The sequence below is a fragment of the Leopardus geoffroyi genome, chromosome B2 (assembly GCF_018350155.1).
Source record: "Leopardus geoffroyi isolate Oge1 chromosome B2, O.geoffroyi_Oge1_pat1.0, whole genome shotgun sequence".
NCBI lineage: Eukaryota > Metazoa > Chordata > Mammalia > Carnivora > Felidae > Leopardus > Leopardus geoffroyi.
The window spans coordinates 15,220,630-15,240,762 of record NC_059332.1 but is presented as its reverse complement, the minus strand read 5'-3'; the positions used below and the strand labels follow the sequence as shown (position 1 = coordinate 15,240,762).

Below are 20,133 nucleotides of genomic sequence, written 5' to 3'. Positions count from 1 at the left end.
GACACTGGAAATAAGATGATCGGTAAGATATGGACCTTACCCTCCAGGAGTTCACAGAATGGTTGGGACAACCGTTACGTAAACTATTTTACGGTGTGGCAACTACAGTGAAGTAATATGAGCAAGATTCAGGGAAGAATGCAATTAGAGATGGGTGGAGAGGGGATAGGGTAGATATTAAGGCACTTTAAGAGGAAGTCAGCCTTGGGGTGCCTGGGTGGCTCAGTCGGTTAAGCGTCCGACTTCGGCTCAGGTCACGATCTCGTGGTTCGTGGGTTCGAGCCCCGCGTGGGGCTCTGTGCTGACAGCTCGGAGCCTGGAGCCTGTTTTGGATTCTGTGTCTCCCTCTCTCTCTGACCCTCCCCCGTTGATGCTCTGTCTCTCTCTGCCTCAAAAATAAATAAACGTTAAAACAAAAATCGAAGAGGAAGTCAGCCTTGGTGGCAATGTTTGAAGTATAAATAGTTCCACGTGGAGGAGTATCAGAAAAGGAAACAGCGTGTACAAATGCATAGCAAGTGTGAAACAGCTTGGTTTGTTCAGAGAGTGACCAATCACTTAGTGCTGTGCAATGGGTGGGAGAAGATAAGCACAGAGATCAGGAAGGGCCCTGTGTGCCAAGAGACAAAATATACCCGGAGGCGGAGAATATAAACAACACTCGGGTTGCATTCACAAAGTAACGGTGAAGTTATTCTTCTACCAGATTCAGGATTTGCGACCACCCGCCACTGTTCAAGGCTCCTGGGGTTAAAGCAGGGAACCCGACCAGGACCCTATTCTCACATTGCTTACATCCTAATAGGGGTGTCCGATGATCAGCTGTCAGAAGTGGTGTTGACGAACAACGATGAACAGAGGCGTGGACAGTCCAGGGGGCAGGTGGTCAGGGGAGCCTGGTGGCTGAGGTTGCCAAGCACATGTTCGGTGCTGAGGATTGATTGAAACCTGCATCTGTCAACTTGTTCCTGTCGGCGACAGAAGGACTGGAAGGCATGGAGGTCCTATTGCTACAATTCTTCCCTTGGAAATGCCACTTCTTTGGGGTGCAGGGAGTGAAGAGAGCTGACTCTACAAATACTGATTAATTAGACTGTGAAAATTAATAAAGAGAAACCTCACTAAAATGGAGCTGGGAAGTTGGGCAAGGGCGGTCTCACGCTCTACCACTTGCCCTTACTTGCAAATCCAACAGTGGACCTGGCAGGTGTAGACAGCTTTATTAACGCCCGCAGGAGGGAGAGAGGCTTTCCTCTTCCCCCAGCAACAGCCCAGCCAATGACAGCGTGACAACTCGCCCAATGAGAAGCCACTGTAGTTTGAACTCCCAGTTTACTCCAATGGCCTTTTAGTTTGTAACAGCCCCACCCAAAGTTTCCCTTTCCTTTATAAAAAGAGCGATCCACGCTTTGGGGGTGCTTGCTGTGGTTTTGCCTGCAGCCTGTTTGCCCCGGGGTTGCAACTCTCTACGATTCCTGAATAAACCCATTTTTCGCTGGTAAAACAACCGGCAGTGTTATTTTTTCAGATTAACAGGACCAAGCGGATCCCCGTGGTAGGTAGGGCCGCCGGGGCTTGCGGTCACAGGTTTCTGGGCACTGGCTGGCATAACTGGCCACTGGACCGGAGGTGGAGGGAGCCAGCCAATCCTGCTGCCAGCCTCCCAGCGGAGGACGTCTCACGATGTCTCTTCCCCTCCTGGAAACGAGCCGCATCCCTGCCCGCTCTCGCAGCCGGAGCGCGAGCCACTGCTGCGGGGCGGAGAGGAATCCAGGTGGGAACCCAGGCGAGGAAAACCTCCTACAGAGAGGAAAGAAACACGGCCCGCTCTCTTTAGGCCACGCCCTTCCTCGTTCTGCGCCTGCGCCTCTGCTGGCGCGCGGCCGTCTTCGCATCTGCACCTGCAGGGGGAGGCCTAACTCGCGTCGCTCTTTCTTTGCGTCACGCGGCGCTTGCGCGTTGCTTCCGGGTCAGAGGCCGGACGGCCGGGCGCTGTGTGGGCCATGGTGCAGCTGCGGCCGCGCGCGTCCCGCGTCCCGCCGTCGGCGATGGTGGACGAGGGCCAGCCCGCCTCCGAGGAGGAGGAGGAGGCGGAGCACGGCCTGTTGCTCGGGCAGCCCAGCAGCGGCGCGGCCGCGGAGCCGCTGGAGGAAGACGACGAGGAAGGGGACGACGAGTTTGACGACGAGGCCCCGGAGGAGCTGACTTTCGCCAGCGCCCAGGCGGAAGCACGAGAGGAGGAGCGGCGGGTTCGGGAGTCGGTGCGCAGGTTCGGAGCCCGCAGCCGGCCGGGAGAAACCGCCCCCCTCCTCCCCCCCCCCCCCCCCCCCCCGGCCCGGGCGTGTCGCCCCGCACTGACTTGTCACTCTTTCTCTCAGGGACAAAACGCTCCTGAAGGAGAAGAGGAAGCGACGCGAGGAGCTGTTCATCGAACAAAAGGTTAGAGGCTGGGGAGGCGTCTCCGTTTCAAAGGCACCCCGGCCGGGGCAGAATTCCCATGTTTGGCAGGGAGAGTCGCTGATATCTCTGGGGACAAGGCGCTCGTGCTCTTTGCTGTCCACCGATTGAAAATGGGAGTGGGAAGAGGCGGGAGTTTGAGATCATGGGGTTCTCCCCCTTGTACCAGCTCACCGTGACGAGCCTGGGCATTTAGTCTCGCAGTGGTCATTTCTTTACCCGAAATTGGGTTGCTGAGGTACTTTGCAAAGTGAAGGCTGTACCTGGAGTATCTTTGCTTTGCTGTCTGACGTTTGGCAGATTGGCCACAGAGAGCCCGCTCAGAGGGACGTGACTTGACCGCGCTCATCGCAGAACAGTGACCTCTGGGGTGGAATACAGGGCCAGCCTTCCCAGTCTTGGCTCAGTCTTCCCAAGAACGTGTTACAGGTTCTGAGCTTCCTGGGCCCACTCCTTCCACAGCGTTAGAGATCGCAGGGGCAGGGAGGGTTCAGCCTAATTCATTTCTTGCTCTAGGTGTAAAGCTGTGTCCTTAGAGCCAGAAACTTGAGAAGCAGCCCAGGGTGTGTCATGTATCTCACCTCTGATTAATTTTTAAATGTTTTAATCTAAGAAAAGGAAACTCCTTCCGGATAACATTCTAGAGAAGTTAACTACAGCTGCACAGACTAGGTAAGTAATAGATCTTGTTATATACGCCTTGCTTAGACACCTGTCTTTGGATGGTATGCGGGTACACACCTTTGTTTGAATCCACATAATAATAAAGAGAATAAGACAGAAAGCTACACAGTAGGTGGTTGGATTTGGTGGGAAAGGTGGAGGGAATTAACTCCACTTTTCAGTCTTTTGCCACTTTTTAAAAAAAAATGTTGATGTTTATTTTTGAGAGAGCAAGCGGGGGAGGGGCAGAGAGAGAGAGGGAGACGCAGAATCTGAAGCGGGCTCCAGGCTCCGAGCGGTCAGCACAGAGCCCGATGCGGGGCTCGAACCCACGGACCGCGAGATCGTGACCTGAGCCGAAGTCGGATGAACCACCCAGGTGCCCCACCACTTAGTGTTCATTCCCACAGCAAACTCTAGCCTCCGAGATACCTGATTCCAGTGTGTTCAGTCAGGGGATGGTTGTGCTCCTGTCATTGTACTAAGGGCAGGGGAGACGGTGGTGAGTAAAATGATGTCTTGAACTGTATCAGCTAGTGGAGTAGCAGGCACATCGGCAGGCTCTGAGGCTCCTCTTGTCCCTTGACAGCTTGCCTTGGCTGCTCCCCGGCTTCTGTTTCATTCCTGTCATTTAGCAGCTGTGCCCTGTGCCGAATGTTTAAAGGCCAGTGCAGTAGTTCTCGTCCTCCTCTAGCCCTTGAAATCAAACCTTAATAAATTTAGACTGCCAGATATTCGGTAATTTTTTAATATTCTCCTGGCCTCTCCTGACTGCTTTATTAACTTCAGAAGTTTAGTCCTGTAGTTTTTTCTTTTTTTAATATTTATTAAGAGAGCGTGCAGACAGGGGAGGGGAGGGGGAGGGAGAGAGAGAGAATCTCAGGAGCCCGACCTGGGACTCAATCCCACGACCCTGGGATCATGACCTGAGCCGCTCGCTTAGTGGACGGCCACCCAGACACCCCTAGTCCTGTATTTCTTGCCTAGGCCAGCGGTTCTCAAAATTTTCAGTAAAAGGCTTTTCCAAAGAGCTATTCAAGGTAAACACTACCAGTAAACACACTAACAATTGTTACCTGGGGCACATTCCCCTTTCCTCCTTAAAAACCAAGCTCAGATGTCATCACTGCCTCCTTAGTGTAGCTTTTCTCCTGTGCTGGTGTTTCCACATGGGAGTCTCCTGTTGTGTTTTGTCAGTTCACATTGGTCTCCCGTGAGCCCACTACTCTTCCAGGCTAGTCCTGGTCTCCATCCTTGTCTTTGTGTCTGAACTGCTGAATTAACCCTTTGTGATTCCTCCAAGTAAAACGAGGCGGTCTTACCACCTTTTCACCTTGTATTTTGAATCCTGTATTACAGAACTCGTTTTTCCTGAAGTCTTTCACTTTACTGTTAACCACAGCGATCTGCTTCTGCTGAAGTTTGCTCATATGCTTTGAGATCTTCACTTCTGAGAAGATACTCCCTTCCTAGCGTATTACTAGTTTGGGAATTGGTAGCAGTGCCCTGGGGAGGGACTTTTGCTTTCCAAAACTGATTAACGATCCTGAGTAAAAACCGAGGGTGGTGGTAATGAAAAGGGGAGATCTTTGTAAAAGCAGATGAAATTGTGTTAACCAGTGGGGTCATCTTTGCTATCTGCCTTACCAATCAGTGTTTTTATTCTTCCTTAGCATCAAGAAATCATCAGGAAAGTTGAAAGAAGGTATGAACTATTCTTATTTAAATAACTTCTCTTGTAAGTGTCAGGTACATTTGCAGATATTTTCAGCCAAATGTTTGGCCCCGAGAGAGTGTGGGAATAGGCCCGGCCAAGCGTAGCTTGGGCCCGTTGTCTTTCTTACAAATAAAGATTGCACCCAGATTGGTACTAGTGGATGTTTAAAGTACAGTCCAGTAAATGTTCCTGCTTTGTTTTACATATATAAACTCAATTTTTTAGCGAATTTGCAGAAGGAAGATGAAGACTGTGACAAAGGAAGTGATTCCAAGAAAGCTAAAGTACAAAAAGTACAGTCTGTCGGGTAAGGAGGGTCTTCTTTTCAGAGAATGTAAAGCTGACCGGAGAGAGAGTATTGGCTTGTGGGGGGAAATAGTTTCATTATAGTAGTTTCAGATTACCTCCTCTATGGGAAAACCAGTTCTGATATTTGCATAAAAATAAGACCTCTGCCTCCTAAAATGGAAACGTTAGTCTATTTGTAGTAAAATAGCCCGGTGATGTCATTTTATTCACGATCTGCACATACAGAAAATTAGGATTTGGGGTTTAAAAAAAAATTTTTTTTTTAATGTTTATTTTTGAGAGAGACAGAGACAGAATGTGAGTGGGTTAGGGGAAGAGAGAGAGGGAGACACAGAATCCGAAGCAGGCTCCAGGCTCTGAGCCGTCAGCACAGAGCCCTACGTGGGGCTCGAACTCCTGAGCTGTGAGATCATGACCTGAGCCAAAGCCAGACGCTTAACCAACTGAGCCACCCGGGTGCCCCTTTTCACTTTAAGTAGCTAACAAAACACTTTTTATTTTAAAACTCCGCATGTTATCAGATTTGCTCATTTTGACCTTTTGTGTTTGTCACCAGCCAGAATAAAAGCTACTTGGCTCTAAGGCTAAAAGATCAAGATCTGAGAGATTCAAGACAGCAAGCAGCAAAAGCCTTTATACAGAATTCTTTATATGGCCCAGGAACCAACAGAACTACTGGTAATTTCTTTACAGACTGTCTCTCTCACTTTTTGCTGCAAATTAAACAAAGAAGTGATAGAGAATTCTCTTTTCTAGTAAATAAGTTCCTGTCTCTTGAAAATAAGAGGTTACCAGTGAAAAAGGCTGCAGCCCAGTTTCTGAATAATGCTTGGGGTAAGATCCAGCTCCGCTCCCTCAGCTTTTTATATATTGCACTTTCTTTTAAGGAGGTAGTAAATACTTAAGTAATCGTGAGATATCCATTTTTTCCTTATAATGGCTTCTGTATTAATATCTTGAAGTTGCTTCTAAAACATAGATCAGCGTGGTATATCTACTGTACAATTTGATTAGGGTTTATAGTCATAGAATCTTGAAAACTTTGGAATTGTTGCTTGTGAATTTCGTGTCCAATATTCTTACTGTATAAAATTTTCTATTCTAGGAACTCAGAAAAAACAAAATGCCAAGAGGTTTAAAAGACGGTGGATGGTCAGAAAGATGAAAACTTCTAAGAAGTAAATCAAATGAAGTAAACGAAGGATGAGAACTTGTATGTATAGGACTCAGTTATTTGGTTTAGAAAATGCTCTTAAAAAGATCTAATAAATGATTTATAAAGAGTTTTGAAGGGTTACTGCAAAACTCGTAGGTCTGTTGGGGGAAGTACCCCATCACCTCTCATCCTTCAGGACAGTCCTGCCTCGTAGTTTCTGAGAACGACGTTGGAAGACAAACCGGTCCAAAAGAATGGTTTCCCTTTTTTATGAGCGTTTGCGCATTTAATTGAAAGCTCGTCTTCCACCTGCGGTGTTGGGTGCACAGCAGGGCGAGAGAATTGGGCCCTGGGGTGTTTCCAGCTGCAGCTCTCAGCTGCCTTGGGCTCGCAGAGGTTTTGGTGCTCTGAGGGGCGTTTGTTTCCCAGGCTATGGAACAGGAAGGAAGTAGCTGAAAGCTCAGGATCTCCGTGCAGTATTTCTTCTCGAGGAGGATGGAAGCCTCCGTGCAGAGTTCATTAGCCAGAGGATTTGGTGATCTTGGTTAAGTGTTACTTCTAGCCAGGTTGGCCGGGTGTGCTTTGGTGGCAGGCCACGTGCCATCGTTCCTACTGTAGTAGTTATGGAAACAGGAGACGAATTGCCTGTTTTCTTGCGGCAGCACCCACAGCATCAGGTCTGACCCTACTCTAGGGAGGCCAGTAAGCTGAAGGCAGTCTTGCGTTGTAGAACTCCGATTTAGAGAATTGCTCTACTTCTGTATTAGAAGTGTGCAGGCACCTAATATATAAATTCAATTGACACTCTAGTATCTGTAATAGTAAATTTTTAATGGCTGGTTAATTATATCACTACATTTTTATTGCAATATAGTACTCATTTAAGCACTTAAAAATGGAAGGTGTACAAAGATTAAATTAAGACACGGTAAATTGACTAAATATTTGGTTTTTATATAAATAAAGGTCATAACCACACTGTTGACATGTAATACTGTTATAATACAACAGTTAAACTTGTGAGTCTACAACAGAAGTCGTCTGTAGTTAAACAGGAAACAAAGTTGAAAAAGACCATGTTAAAACAAAACTACTGGGACTAACAGGTCGGGATTGTAAGTAGCAACAAACATATTCACTCAGCTCCTGAGTATTTCAAGTTTTACAGTACACATTAAAAATGATTTCTTCCATCAACACTATAAATTCAAACTGTCGGATGTTTATGCGTTTTGCAAGTTACACTGATTGAATGCTTATATGGGAGCGGGGGTCGGAGCATCTCCCAAATTGAAGTTTACATCACCCACATGCTAACACAAACACAACTGGTTCCGTTTCCTTCCCCCCTCTCCCCCAAACAAAGGCGGCAGGATTTTTTGGTTTCTTTTAGGTAATTGTTTTAAAGGATTTGTGATCAATTTGAACGTCTGAAATTCAGTAATATTGAACTCTTAGACAACTAAGAGGTTAAAGATGGAAAATAATTTCTCCTAACACCAAGTTAGAAAATCATTTGCATCATGCTGTAAACTAGGAAGCAATGTAAAGCGACAAAAACCTGTCCCCAGTACATAATTAAAAAATCTAAATTTCAAATCAGCAGAGCTGGTCTACTTCCAGGTTGACTAAATGCCACAATGTACACGTGAGCTCCTTAAATGCATAGCTAGTGTAGGTAGTCTTCCACTGTGGCAAACGCACAGGATCCGATTCCTGACCGAGCCATCAGTCCTAGACATTGTGTGGCCTGGCCCATTGCTAGGGCGAGTGGAGGTTGCTTTGGCAGATTGTGGGTTTCTGAGGAAAAATGATTGAAAATGGAAACAGCAATTAGCAAGACATTTCCCAAAAACTTCTCAATGGGGAAAATACTGCATTACTTGAAAACGTACCCCTGCCTATCCTGTTCTTAATTACCTCACTAGCAATGGTCATTTCTAAGCCAGTCATTAACGTCTTGGCCTTGCTACTCGGACTAGGTGCTATGGGTACTGAGTATTCCACTCTGGAGGAAAATTCTTGCAGAATTCGACACTTAAAAACTTCCATATTAACTATGATGGGAAAGAGGTCGGGTCTTACCTGATATTTACAGTGGGGAGTAAGGACTATTTAGTATTTCTCTTCGACTTAAGTCACTTGACCTAACAGGAAAAGGCCTCAGGCTTAAAGTAAAAGTTTCACCGATAAACCCCTCCCCTTCTGGGGATAGAACCCACCAGAGGCTAATTGTCTCCAAGGCATATTGGTGAATGTTGTTTGGGCTTCTAGGGAGCAAATGGGGACGGTGGCCTTGAGGCAAGACAAAAGAAAAACCACCCTACAACGTTGGAGGGAGTTGACTTACAGTTGGTAGATAAAATATTTTTTAAATTGCCGATAAATTTGTTCTCCGTGTCCTACATACCAGAAGTCTGCAAGACTTCAAGTTCTGTGCCAGAAATGAAAAAATGAACTGGTGAAACTGGCCAAGTCCCTAGTGATCGCTCCCTGGGTGGAGATGTCCAAGTTTTAAGTTGATTAGATTCCCAATTAATGAAATCACTCCTCAGTCCTTTGTAGGCATAGTGGACAACAAAGGGCAAAGACCAGGATACTGGCAGGTAAGGCCACACTCCATACTATCCTATTTTTATTATTTTAGAGGGAGAGAGCATGCACGTGAGTGGGGGAGGGGGCAGAAGCAGAGACAGAGGATCTGAAGCAGGCGCCACGCTCCGCCCAGAGCCCGACACAGGGCACGACCCCACGACCCTGGGGTCATGAGCTGAAATCAAGGGGTTGGGACGCTCAAACGACTGTGCCACCAGGTGCCCCAATTTAATTCTACTTTTGATTCCAAGGCTGCAGTGGGGTGGGAGAAAGTTCCGTGAGGAATGGCACCAAAAAGTAAAGGCACCAAATTCAGGATTTAAAGGTACAAAAGAAAACAAAATAGGATCAAGGATTTAAGAATGGAAATCTGTAAGAAAAGGTACACAGATCAGTGAGAAAGTATGGCTTGAAAAGTGGTCTGTGGGTTAGGGTTAATGAAGTCCTGGCTATTCTTTGGTGAGACACTGTTTAGCTAAACTTCGATGGTGCTACGGTTTTTGCCAGCTCTAAGCAGCACGGACTTGATAGTTCTGTCTTGTGTCCAGAACAATTTCAGTTTTACACAAAATCAACATGAAAAGGAATAAAAAATGGAAAAGGAAGCTTTTTTTTTTTCAAAAATGTCTGATGGTTCACAGGGAAGTAACCTTGCTGGAAGATAAGCATCAGGAGGCATGTGGTTATAAGCATCTTTAAATTCTTTTTGGATCTGGAACTGACAAGAACTAACACACAATTAATATGTAACAACTTTAAGCACTAATTACAGATGGTACTACATAAAATAGCATGGTATGTATAAATATTCACATATTCATCTACAGCAATTTATATTAATAAGCCTGTCATTAATTTTGCAGGAATCCTATGAATATAAATTTAAGTACTAGGTACAGCTGAACCTATCTACCAGGTAGCACAGTGAGAGTACACAGATCTTTAATGGCCCTACAAAATTTCATATTTTATCACTGAATTACCTTAAAGAACTCGACATAAAAAACTGTTCTAAGAAAACTGGTTACTTCAAAAATTCTTCACGCATCTGATCCTTAAATATGAAGGCTGTAATTTCAAAAAGACTATTACAGTAAACCATAATTTGCCCTACAATCTCAACATTACTACTGAGTTCTGTTTTTACCAATAGAGCTAAGTGGATTTCATATAACCAAAGAGAATACAACACGTTAACCAGAGAAAATTCACGTGATTTATTATATACAAATTCTAAATTTATAGAAACCCCACCCAAGACGTTTTTTTCTTACCGTTATTGAAACCCCCCCCCCCCCCCGTTCTACTTTAACACAAAGAATTCACAGTTCACCCCTGAGAAACACCAGTTTGAACTACACAGACCCGCTTCCAGCTGCGGTTTTTGATACGGTACAGGGATGTGGACGGCTCTTCCCTTCCGGTTTTCTTCACCTCCAGCTTTATTGTAAGAATCCAGAACACAACACGCGTCACATACCAGATCTGTGTCTATCAAGGGCTCCTGTTCTTGGCAGGGCTTCCCGCCAGCAGCGGTTAAGTTTTAGGGGAGTCAAAAGTTACACGCAAATTTTTGTGCTGGGGGGTTGGTGTCCCAACCCCCACTCGGTTCGAGCGTCAACTGTAATGAACTTTGTAAGAGCAGATAAGGCTCATGTAGGAACACTTGCTCCCTTTACGTTCTAGCCATACGGTCCCTGGCCCGCTGCAGGTCTCCCTGCTCTTTGTGGCAATGCTCTCGCGCGCCTGAAATGGTCTGAAACGTGTTGCTAAAAGCTCCCAAACGTAACAGGGCCGAGCAGGAGTGGGAGCCTCGTTTTACCTGGGGATTTAGCCTGTAAAGTCAGGTCAAAAGCCATTCTTCTTTAAGTTACCTTTGAAAAGAATCTCTGAGAGAAGATCATCGTTTCACATAAACCGCCCTGTACGGTTTATATGTAAATGCACGGAATGTTATAGCATTCACAGAAAAAGTATTTGTTCGGGACATGAGTCCTGTAAGCATACTCTGTAGTGAGTTGCTTACAGGGACAGCAACCAACCAGGGGAAGGACAAACCGGTCTCCCTCGGTGCTCCCCTCTAGCGAAGTCTCACTACCGAAACTGCTGCTCTCTTCCCTCGCCCCTCGCTTTCTATCCGGTAAGGGCATAACACGGCTGAATATGCTGAACTTTCATGGAAATACGGTGCTACTCCAAGGGCTGGTGCTGGCAGGGCAGTCACACGTCACCCGGAAGTCCCTCGTGTCCGTATCTTAAGCACAGCGGAAGCTGCGGTATGTGTGGCTCAGCCCAAAAACGCTTACACAACATGCACACAAAGACTTCCATTTTCCAGACTTCCCGGGGTAGGATCCCAATATACCGTTGTGGTTTTTTTTTTATTATTCTATTTGAATCCGTTTAATTTTGGAATTGAGATGGTGGAGGGGAAGGTTTCTATATTTTGAAATAAGTTTACCTTTTTTAAAATGTAGAAATGGTTTCTACATGAAGATTTTACCAAAATACGAATCCCGTCTCAAATATGCAGACACTCTGGCTGAAGTGACGCTTCACTCACCTAGTATTGCACTGTTAAGGGCTGAGCACACAGGTTCTCTCTGAATTGGGTCAAGCTGATTTCCAACCGGGCTGTTCCAAGGATCCGAGTAAGCGAGTAAACTGAATGCATCCTGTTGAAAACACAGCAGTTTGGTTTTTAATTCAAACGCTTCAGCTACCGTCCTCCCCACGGCTACAAAGTTGAGAGACAAGTAAAATACACAGCTTTCCGGCACAAGACTACGGTAACACTCAAACCCATTTACCCCAATGATTATGAGGCTATATATCTATTTTTAACAAGATTATACAACAAAGCCTAATGGGTCTTCCTTCTTTACTATAAACAGCCAATCTGAATCTGAATCTTCCCCCATCCCTACAACACATACACAACGGCAAAATTAAATTCTGGTGGAACGGGCTAATTAAAGAGGAAGACAAAAACATTCAGATGCTCTATAATTTATCACCACTGGTATGAATCTGACATTAAAAGGACAGAGCCTATTTATTTTCTTAAACAGATGTGGGGCCGAGGTCCATCTCCCTGGATGTCACTTTCTCAAACTCAGGACCAACAAGGTAAACTGGCTGCCCTTCAGGAACATTCAGTAGTTCCAACCATCCTCAAGCCACCCTTCCTAAAGGGACGGACACGCGGTCTTCTCAGTCAGTGACTCTCAGTCAGTAAGCACTAACCGCTCCAGGACACTGGCAGCGTCCGTTCGTTCTAACCTCTCGGTACAGGAGGTCGTCCTCTTTTGCCCAAAGTCCATGCCCTAATCCGGGGCGGTGTTCCCGAGAGAGGCGAATGACAGGACGCCTTCCCGATTCAGAAGGCCTGCGTAGGACAGTGCTTAGGAAGCGTCAATGAATTCGGTCAGTGCCACTTTCAAAATGTGGATTACGGACAAGTGGGAGACTGGACTTTCTGAAGGAAAGGATCCCAGGTCCAGCTGCCCGGACGTTCCTCCGCTCAACTCACCGCTGCTCAGAGCGGCCTCGGAGGCCAGGCTTGCCGGTCAGCTGTGCTCTGGCCCTTTCTCACCCCACGCGGCCTGCACACCGGGGAGCCCGGAGGAGGGCTGTCCACACAGCCGGAGCCGCGCGGCCTGAGGCTACCGGGCGGGGAATACACGTGCCTCTCAAAGAAAACGCGTGCGGCTGGTCCACGGTCTTCCTTCCGCTGCTGAATATTTCATGGGTGGTAGACGGCTCGCCCCAGTTTTTATAATGAAAGGTCTCTGAAAGGAAAATTTCTTTCTTACACTATTTTGAGTCCCCTGCAGCTACTCACAGACGCTGGGAACAGGGAAGCAGCTTCACACAGCCGCCCATCACAGGACCTGCTTCTTCCAGTGCATCGCACAGAGCCACCCCGTTCTATTTCCTGGCTCCCCCACCCCCGCCATCCGAATTTACTGATGGAAAGAGTGTTAACGTCCTGTATCCTGGGAAGCTAACTCTAGTCACTGATCCTTCGCTCAAGACTTAATTTACCCCACAGCCACCTAGTGAGGTACCATCCCGATGCTACAGAAAGTTACCTGAAGTATACCGAAGAAGTGTTCAAGGAACACCTGGTACCTAAAAACCTCTAAGCACAAAACCGTCCTCTTGGGTGTATACATCTGGACACGCGACCAAAAACGAGAAAGGTTGCGGTCCCAGATCTCAAGGCAGACCGTTCTTCTGTTAACACCTTCTTCTAGTATTTCACCAAAACCTCACGGAAAAAAAGATAATGATGGTAAAAATTTATCGTGCACTAATACCGGGTGAAGCAATGTTTCGAGCCCTAACGTGGAGAATCTCATTTTATCCTCACAATAACCTTAGGAGACGGATACTGTTATGCCCATCTTACAGAGAAGCAAACTGAGGCAGTGAGAGCTTAAGGGCACACAGTTAGTACAGAACCTCTTTTAGTAAGATGCAGCTTTTAACGGCCAATCTAAATATCAAGATGAAGAAAGTCTAAAATTTAGCTCTAATATTTTCAAAACAATTGAGTATTATTGCACACAGCTGCCAGACCCCGAGGACACAGAGAGCAATCACTAGGACCTAGTCATTGTGCCAAGAACCCACGCGGTCTTACGGCGAAGTCAGACATGTAAATAAACAATGGACAGGGTACTGCTTATGAACATGCAGTATTTTGTGTCACGTGTCACAGTCCCAGAGAGACCCAAACTACGTGGAAACAGGCTGAGAGAAAGAAAGGCACGGACGGAGCCAGAGGTAAGGGGGGTTAGATCCTAAAATGTCCCCAAAGGCTTAAATTTTTTTTTTTTTCCAATACGACAATGGACTTTTTTTTTTTTTTTCCAACGTTTATTTATTTTCGGGACAGAGAGAGACAGAGCATGAACGGGGGAGGGGCAGAGAGAGAGGGAGACACAGAATCGGAAACAGGCTCCAGGCTCTGAGCCATCAGCCCAGAGCCCGACGCGGGGCTCGAACTCACGGACCGCGAGATCGTGACCTGGCTGAAGTCGGACGCTTAACCGACCAAGCCACCCAGGCGCCCCAACAATGGACTTTTAAATGGAGGACTGATGTGGGTAAGACTTGACTTCAGCAGGATCCCATCGCAGCACAATGGAACAGGCTTGGAAGTCAGGTGAAGCTATAGCAAGAAAACTAATAAAACCTTAAAAGAAGAAGAAGAAGAAGAAAAAAAGGCTTATGCCACCAGGTTCCCTGAATATCTACAACTTTTCCTTTCCAAAGGGAGTGAAATCAGGGCAGCAACATTAACGTTTTAAATCCTGCAGTAAAACCTAACTGATGGTGGTGACCAAAGAAATGCAAACAAGCGATTTTAAGGTCTGAGCTTGAAGTCACTAAAGCAGACTAACACAGGAGTACTTCTGGCACTTTCCTTTACTACTGCTGTAAGCTGGGGGAAGGTTTCTGGAAAACAGTATAGCAATCTATAGGAAAAGCCACAATAATCCCAAGCTTTGACTCAATCATTCTCTTTCCAGGACTCCATCCCGTGTTGTAATTTTAAGGAACAAAGACGCATGTATAAAGGCCTTCACTGAAGCATCTGAATAAAAGCAAAAAATTGAATAAAGCAACGCTTAAATGAACTGACACAGCAACTCAAGAGCGTAGCATGTAGCCGTTTAAAAAGAACTAATGCACAGAAACTGCGAGTACATTTCTAGGACAATGACAACACCACAAAATGGTATACTTACTATGTAAAATACACACACGGGGGATTTAAGGCACAAAACTGAAACTCTGAGGCGTGGGATCGTGGGTTACTTGTCGCTTAAAAACAAACAGATCTCAGAGGGAATGACTTCTGAGGCAAACGTGACGTCATTGAGGTAGGGTTCTCAAACTGTACTTGCAGTTGGCTTAAAGTCTGCAGCAGTTTCTCAACAGGGCTGGTCTTAAGTCGTTCTGTTTGGGCTTCAATCGCCAGCCGGGGCTGCTCCTTCGTGTGCGACTCCACGGTCCCTCCGGCCAGAGCCTCAGGACGCGGCTCCTGAACAAACTCAGGTAGCTCTCTGACAAGCCACTGGCAGGCGTAGGGAGGTGAGGAACAGAGAACAGGAGAAGAGGAAAGGAAGACAGAGAACTGGGAAAGGTCGAGGGAAACGGGCGCTGCAGGACGCCCTGCCCCGCCCACCCATTTTTACCGCACACGGGCCCCCCCAGGCTCTGCACGAGGCCTGCTCCCCAGGACCCTGGGACGTAGAATACAGTAAAGCATTTAGGGAACTCTTAGCTTCACATTTAAAGGAATCTTTCTCTCTACAGATGCCTGTGTGATTCAGATGCTTACGCGGATCCACACAAAATTAAAGATAAAAATTACCCACTACAATCACATGTGCCCCGAAATGAAAAACGAAAGGGGATGATTTCTAAACCTTCTCAACGATGACAAAAAAAACCACCTCTTCATGTGGTCCTCAAATCCTCCAGCTGTTCTTCGGGGACTTGTAACTCGGATCAGTCAGTCATCTTGTCCCCACGTGGATCAAGATAAGTTTGGGGAATGGGAAGGAAGGAGTTCAGAATATTAAGAAAGTCTCTTAAAGTAGTAGTTGGCATGTGCTCAGAAGTCAGAAGTGCAAAATCAAAGCCATCCACACTCTTTAGATGAGGAAGATGAATTACATCTTCATATAATTCAATATATAATCAAGGACTATCTGTGAGAAGAGGCCACATCAATGCCATTTTCTCAGCTTATGCACATCAGCATCAAAGACAGTAAGCTGATTAAGTGAAATCTTACATTCTGAAAGGCACTACATAAATCACATTCCTTCATCATGCACAATTAGCATAAAGTTTTAACAGGAAAACAGTCAAGATGACCTAGCGTAAAAAAGCACGTGAATTCTTAGAAACATTCCGTATCCCCAAATATCCCCTAAAACAGCAGTTCTCAAAGTACAGTCCAGAAACACTGGGTTCAATCTAAGATCCTTGCAGGAGGTCCCGGAACGTCAACACTGTTTTCATAATAAAACTGAGAAAACTCTCTCTCGCCTCACCCTCACTCTCATTCTCTCCCGGCCACACAGCGGGGTTTCCAGGGGCCACGGGGCCAGTGACAGTGACAGCACAGCACATCGAGTGCACAGGTAGGGACGAGAACCCAACTTCCCCTCCATTAAGCCTGGCAAATGTAAAGCGATGCCATTCTTCCAAAGTTTCTGGAAGTTATTTTTCGTAAAAATATTCAACGGATCCAGGATTATTGGTCAGGAGATTAAGCATTTGTTTGAATTTCTAGTATGGTAAATATCAATAAACAGAACCCATATAAACAAAACTCTTAATAAACATTCATGAATAGCGAGGTGCCATGCGCATTGGATATATTTAAAGGGGGCGGAGTTAAGTAAAGACCTAGTCTGACCTCAAGGAATTCTTCACCTTACAGGGCAAACGTGGGCAGCCATATTCCTAATATGTCAGTGTCTGGCTTTAATTTATTGTTGTTTTTTAAACTTCAGTATAATTAACACACGGCATTAGAATAGTTTCAGGTGCACAATATGGTGATTCAACAATTCTACACGTTACCCAGTGCTCCTCACAAGCGCACTCCTTGATCCCCATCACCTGTTTCACCCACTCCCCAGCCACCTCCCCTCCGGCAACCAGCAGTGTGTGCTCTCTAGAGTTAAGAGTCTTTTTCTGGTCAGTTTTCTTTATTTCTTAAATTCCACATATGTGTGAAATCGTGTGGTATTTGTCTTTCTCCAACTTATTTCACTTAGCAGAATATGAAGTCCATCCATGTTGTCACAAATGGCAAGATTTCGTTCTTTTTTATGGCTGAGTAACATTCGTGCGTGTGTGTGTGTGTGTGTGTGTGTGTGTGTGTGTCTCCCACTTCTTTATCCATTCACCGGTCGGTGCACACGGGCTGCTTCCCTAATTTGGCTGTTGTAGACAATGCTGCTGCTATAAACACAGGGGGGCATGGATCTTTTAGAATTACTGTTTTCATATTCTTTGGGTAAATACCCAGGAGTGGAATTACTGAATCATATGGTAATTCTATTTTTAATTTTTTGGGAGATCTCCAAACCGTTTTCACAGTGGCTCACCAGTTTGCGGTCCCACCAAGCGATTTGACATTTTAAATGAAAAACTGCTTAAATTACATATTCCACCAATTTTATTTAGCATAAAAATCATAATTAACTTCCTTTTTTTTTTTTGGATAGCTCAGGGTCGCCACCAGAAACCGCAGTTGTGCGATCCAGCGGGTGAAGTATCGCGTAGAGCAAATACACCGCTGCTCCCGTCGCAGCCCCCAACGCTACAAGACCGCACGCCGTAACTGGCGATGTACGTGGGTGGCTCCTCCTCCCACCATCCTAGGCTGAGCAGGTGGTGTTCCGTCTACACAGGCACCGTACGGAGGCTCCGGGGCAGGTAGCTGTTTGAGCTTTGGACGCTTTTAGGCCGCGTTTGGTGCTGCTAGGTGGTGCTGACTGTGGCGCTGAGGCTCAGTTTGGGTCAGGAAGGGCTGGCAGAAGCCTTGCTCCTGCCACTGCACCCCAGCATCGGTCTCAGGGCCACAGCACACGCGTCTCTCCTTTTAAACACGCAGGAGAAAATGTTGCTAACGAATCACCTTTGAGCCCAAGCTGATGCAGGATTACAAAAAAAATGCAACAGCTAGGTTAACATGTCATAGACTTACAGGGCTGTTGGGACTTATGTGTGTACGAAAAAAAACCCTCTTGGAGTCTTAACATCTCTACAACTAACAGCAACGGCGACTTAAGGGAGGGAAGAACTCTGTCCGCAACTGACAGGCCAACTTGTGACCACCGTACTAAACTGCTGAAGTCCTAGCCATCTTACCGTCTATCATGCGCATCAATCCAGAAGAGATCTGAAAGTGTATTTTATCTATCTGGGGTTGTGAAAGTGCCTCAGCAATCACTGTCAAAATGAAAGCCACGTAGTACACGTTCAATCTGCTGCAGCCCTGAGCAATGTTTATGGAAATAAAAATATCGCAAACTTATAGTTTTATCAGCAAACTCGCATGTCTCCTAATAAGTTTGCCAATTTTACAGCTAAGAAAATTACAGTAAGTCGACAAAGGGCATAAAACGCTGACAGGCGGCAGAACTGGGATTGAATCCCTACCTTTACTGATAGCCTTCACGCCCAGCACAGAGTGCAACGCGGGGCTTGAACTCAGGACCCTGAGGTCAAAAGCTGAGCTGAGATCAAGAGTCGGATGCTTAACTGATAAAGAGTCAGGTGCCCTGAGTCCATCCTTTCTACCTGAGGTCCAACAAGAACTCCCAGCGCTCAGTGCTTTACAAAATGAAATTTTAGTTCCTCTGACACATCAATAATTTGTCAAGGACAAACAAATCTACCTTCAACATTTTTTTATTTGCTGTGTTCTTGCCACATTCTCTCCTCAGCTGTTCACTCATGGCTTGTAGCTCTCTTCCAAAGTGAATCATTCTTTCTATGGCGGCTTGACTTCCTCCACACAACTGGCGTCTTAACTGACTCGAATCAACTTCTGTAAGCAAAACAAACGAGTATTTTACTTTCTTATTAAATGGAGTGCCAGGGAGAAATGAACATCAGTTGCTTACAACATTTTGTACGTTTCATTTAGTAATTACTACCTAATAGTTTATTTAAATATGCGGTTTTCTTTTTCACTTAATAGGAAACATTGCAGCTAAAAGGTATACTTTATCTAGGTCTCAAGAATCTAGGCTCTACTCTCCAGCACGCAGGTCAAAGTCCGTCGAAATCGGCTCCATTTAGGATGCCCCTGGTATATCAGGGAAAAGTGTAGAAGAAGTTAAACACAATTCTCTAAAACTACATTAAGCAGCATTAAGGAGAAAACAGCACTGCCACTCCAGCTACTCTGACACAGAGCAGAGATGGAAAAAAAGGACTCCTCCAGGTGAAAAGCTAAATGACTCCAATAAAAACACAGAAGACACCAGGGAATCGCAGGATTAATTACACACTTTGAGAAAATAATTGTTTAGTATATATCTTGGTTGACAATAACTGCTGACCAATAATGTAACTGTATGAATCCCTAATAACATATAAATTACTAACGATGACGATCCTTAACATTTACTAAGCACTTCCTTTGTGCCTACTAGCTTTTCACAAATTAGCCCATTTAAGTTTCACAGTGGCCTATGAGGCGGTTGCTATTATTACCACACCCATTTTACAGATGAAGAAACTGAGGCACTGTGCTCTTAAGTAACTTGAGCAAGGTCACACAGCTTGTAAATGGCAGTTGCAGAATTCAAATCCAGGTCATTTGGCTCCAGAACTCTCAATCACCATGCTCTGACTATATCTGAATGTGGAGGGTGCTGGTATCTGATAGAAGAAAACTAGGCTGCCTTCTCAATTATACCCCTTGCTGGAAAAATGGATTTTACACTGAACATATAATCCTCAACAACAGTCCTCAATAAAGGACCCTTTAACTCCCAAATACTCAGAAATCTAATGTTGCCATCGAATTCAGGCAAAAAAGAATTTTTAAGCTCCAATCATTTTCATTCTCCAATCGATGGGAAAGTTTGCTGATGGTTTAACATTATGGTACAATTTACTATGCAAGTTACCAACAAAACAAAACTATGTGTGCTAATGTACCTTTCAGCCACATCATTTTGGGGGGGCCTGGGGGAGGGAGAGGGAAGGGGGGGTCATACTGAAGCACCTACTATGTGCCAGGCACTGAACTATGCATAGTCACAGATATTCACATTAAATGAACTTAAGAAATTGATTCGAATTTATAAAATCAGCTGTACCCATTTGGCCTTCACTGGCTATACTGAAGCCAGTGTAAAAACGTTCATTTCCCCAACCCCAAGTGTCCTAAAAGACAGTTAACGCTAGTAAGAGTACGGCTGCATCAACGCCAGCACCAAGTTGAGCCGAAGACAGTCTGGCACAGAAAACCGGCTGGAACTTAACTTCAGAAGGCACTGGAAAGCACCGCGCCCTGCAGCAGCCCGCGCTCACAAGGCAGTTTACGGGATCTGTGCTCTTGTCAAATCCAACGGCACATACATCGCTAAACGTGATTTATGCTCATCAGCTGTGAATCAATACAAGTAAAAGCATAACCTTGTAGTCACCATTTTTTATTAAAAACGTAAGAAATATCACTGCA

At 45.6% G+C, this 20,133-nt stretch overlaps 2 protein-coding genes across 3 annotated transcripts in view; one reads left to right on the top strand and one right to left on the bottom strand.

The window, feature by feature from the left end:
• The first annotated feature begins 1,652 nt into the window (after positions 1 to 1,652).
• Positions 1,653 to 6,429, top strand: NOL7 (nucleolar protein 7). Of its 2 annotated transcripts, XM_045497358.1 has the most exons (8): positions 1,949 to 2,269; positions 2,379 to 2,439; positions 3,071 to 3,129; positions 4,794 to 4,825; positions 5,063 to 5,144; positions 5,703 to 5,824; positions 5,903 to 5,980; positions 6,252 to 6,429. In XM_045497358.1, exons 1-8 carry the CDS (start codon positions 2,004 to 2,006, stop codon positions 6,326 to 6,328), a joined length of 777 nt encoding a protein of 258 aa, XP_045353314.1. In that variant the 5' UTR covers positions 1,949 to 2,003; the 3' UTR covers positions 6,329 to 6,429. The 2 variants fall into 2 exon arrangements, with proteins under 2 accessions (XP_045353313.1, XP_045353314.1); XM_045497357.1 differs by having other exon boundaries at positions 1,653 to 2,269; positions 5,703 to 5,980.
• A 683-nt stretch (positions 6,430 to 7,112) lies between these two features.
• RANBP9 (RAN binding protein 9) overlaps positions 7,113 to 20,133 on the bottom strand; it is a 91,971-nt gene continuing 78,950 nt past the window's right edge. Inside the window, exons 12-14 of the mRNA XM_045497356.1 lie at positions 18,335 to 18,486; positions 11,461 to 11,572; positions 7,113 to 8,102 (exon numbers count right to left, since the gene is read on the bottom strand). Of these exons, the coding sequence (XP_045353312.1) occupies positions 7,972 to 8,102; positions 11,461 to 11,572; positions 18,335 to 18,486 (395 nt within the window). The 3' untranslated portion in view covers positions 7,113 to 7,971. The remainder of the gene's footprint in view (positions 8,103 to 11,460; positions 11,573 to 18,334; positions 18,487 to 20,133) is intronic.

Coding starts and splice junctions, on each gene's coding strand:
- NOL7 (XM_045497357.1), top strand. CDS start 2,004: ATGGTGCAGCTGCGGCCGCGCGCGTCCCGCGTCCCGCCGTCGGCGATG. Junction 2,440..3,070: donor AGCTGTTCATCGAACAAAAG/GTTAGAGGCTGG, acceptor TTTTAATCTAAG/AAAAGGAAACTCCTTCCGGA. Junction 5,981..6,251: donor GTTTCTGAATAATGCTTGGG/GTAAGATCCAGC, acceptor TTTCTATTCTAG/GAACTCAGAAAAAACAAAAT.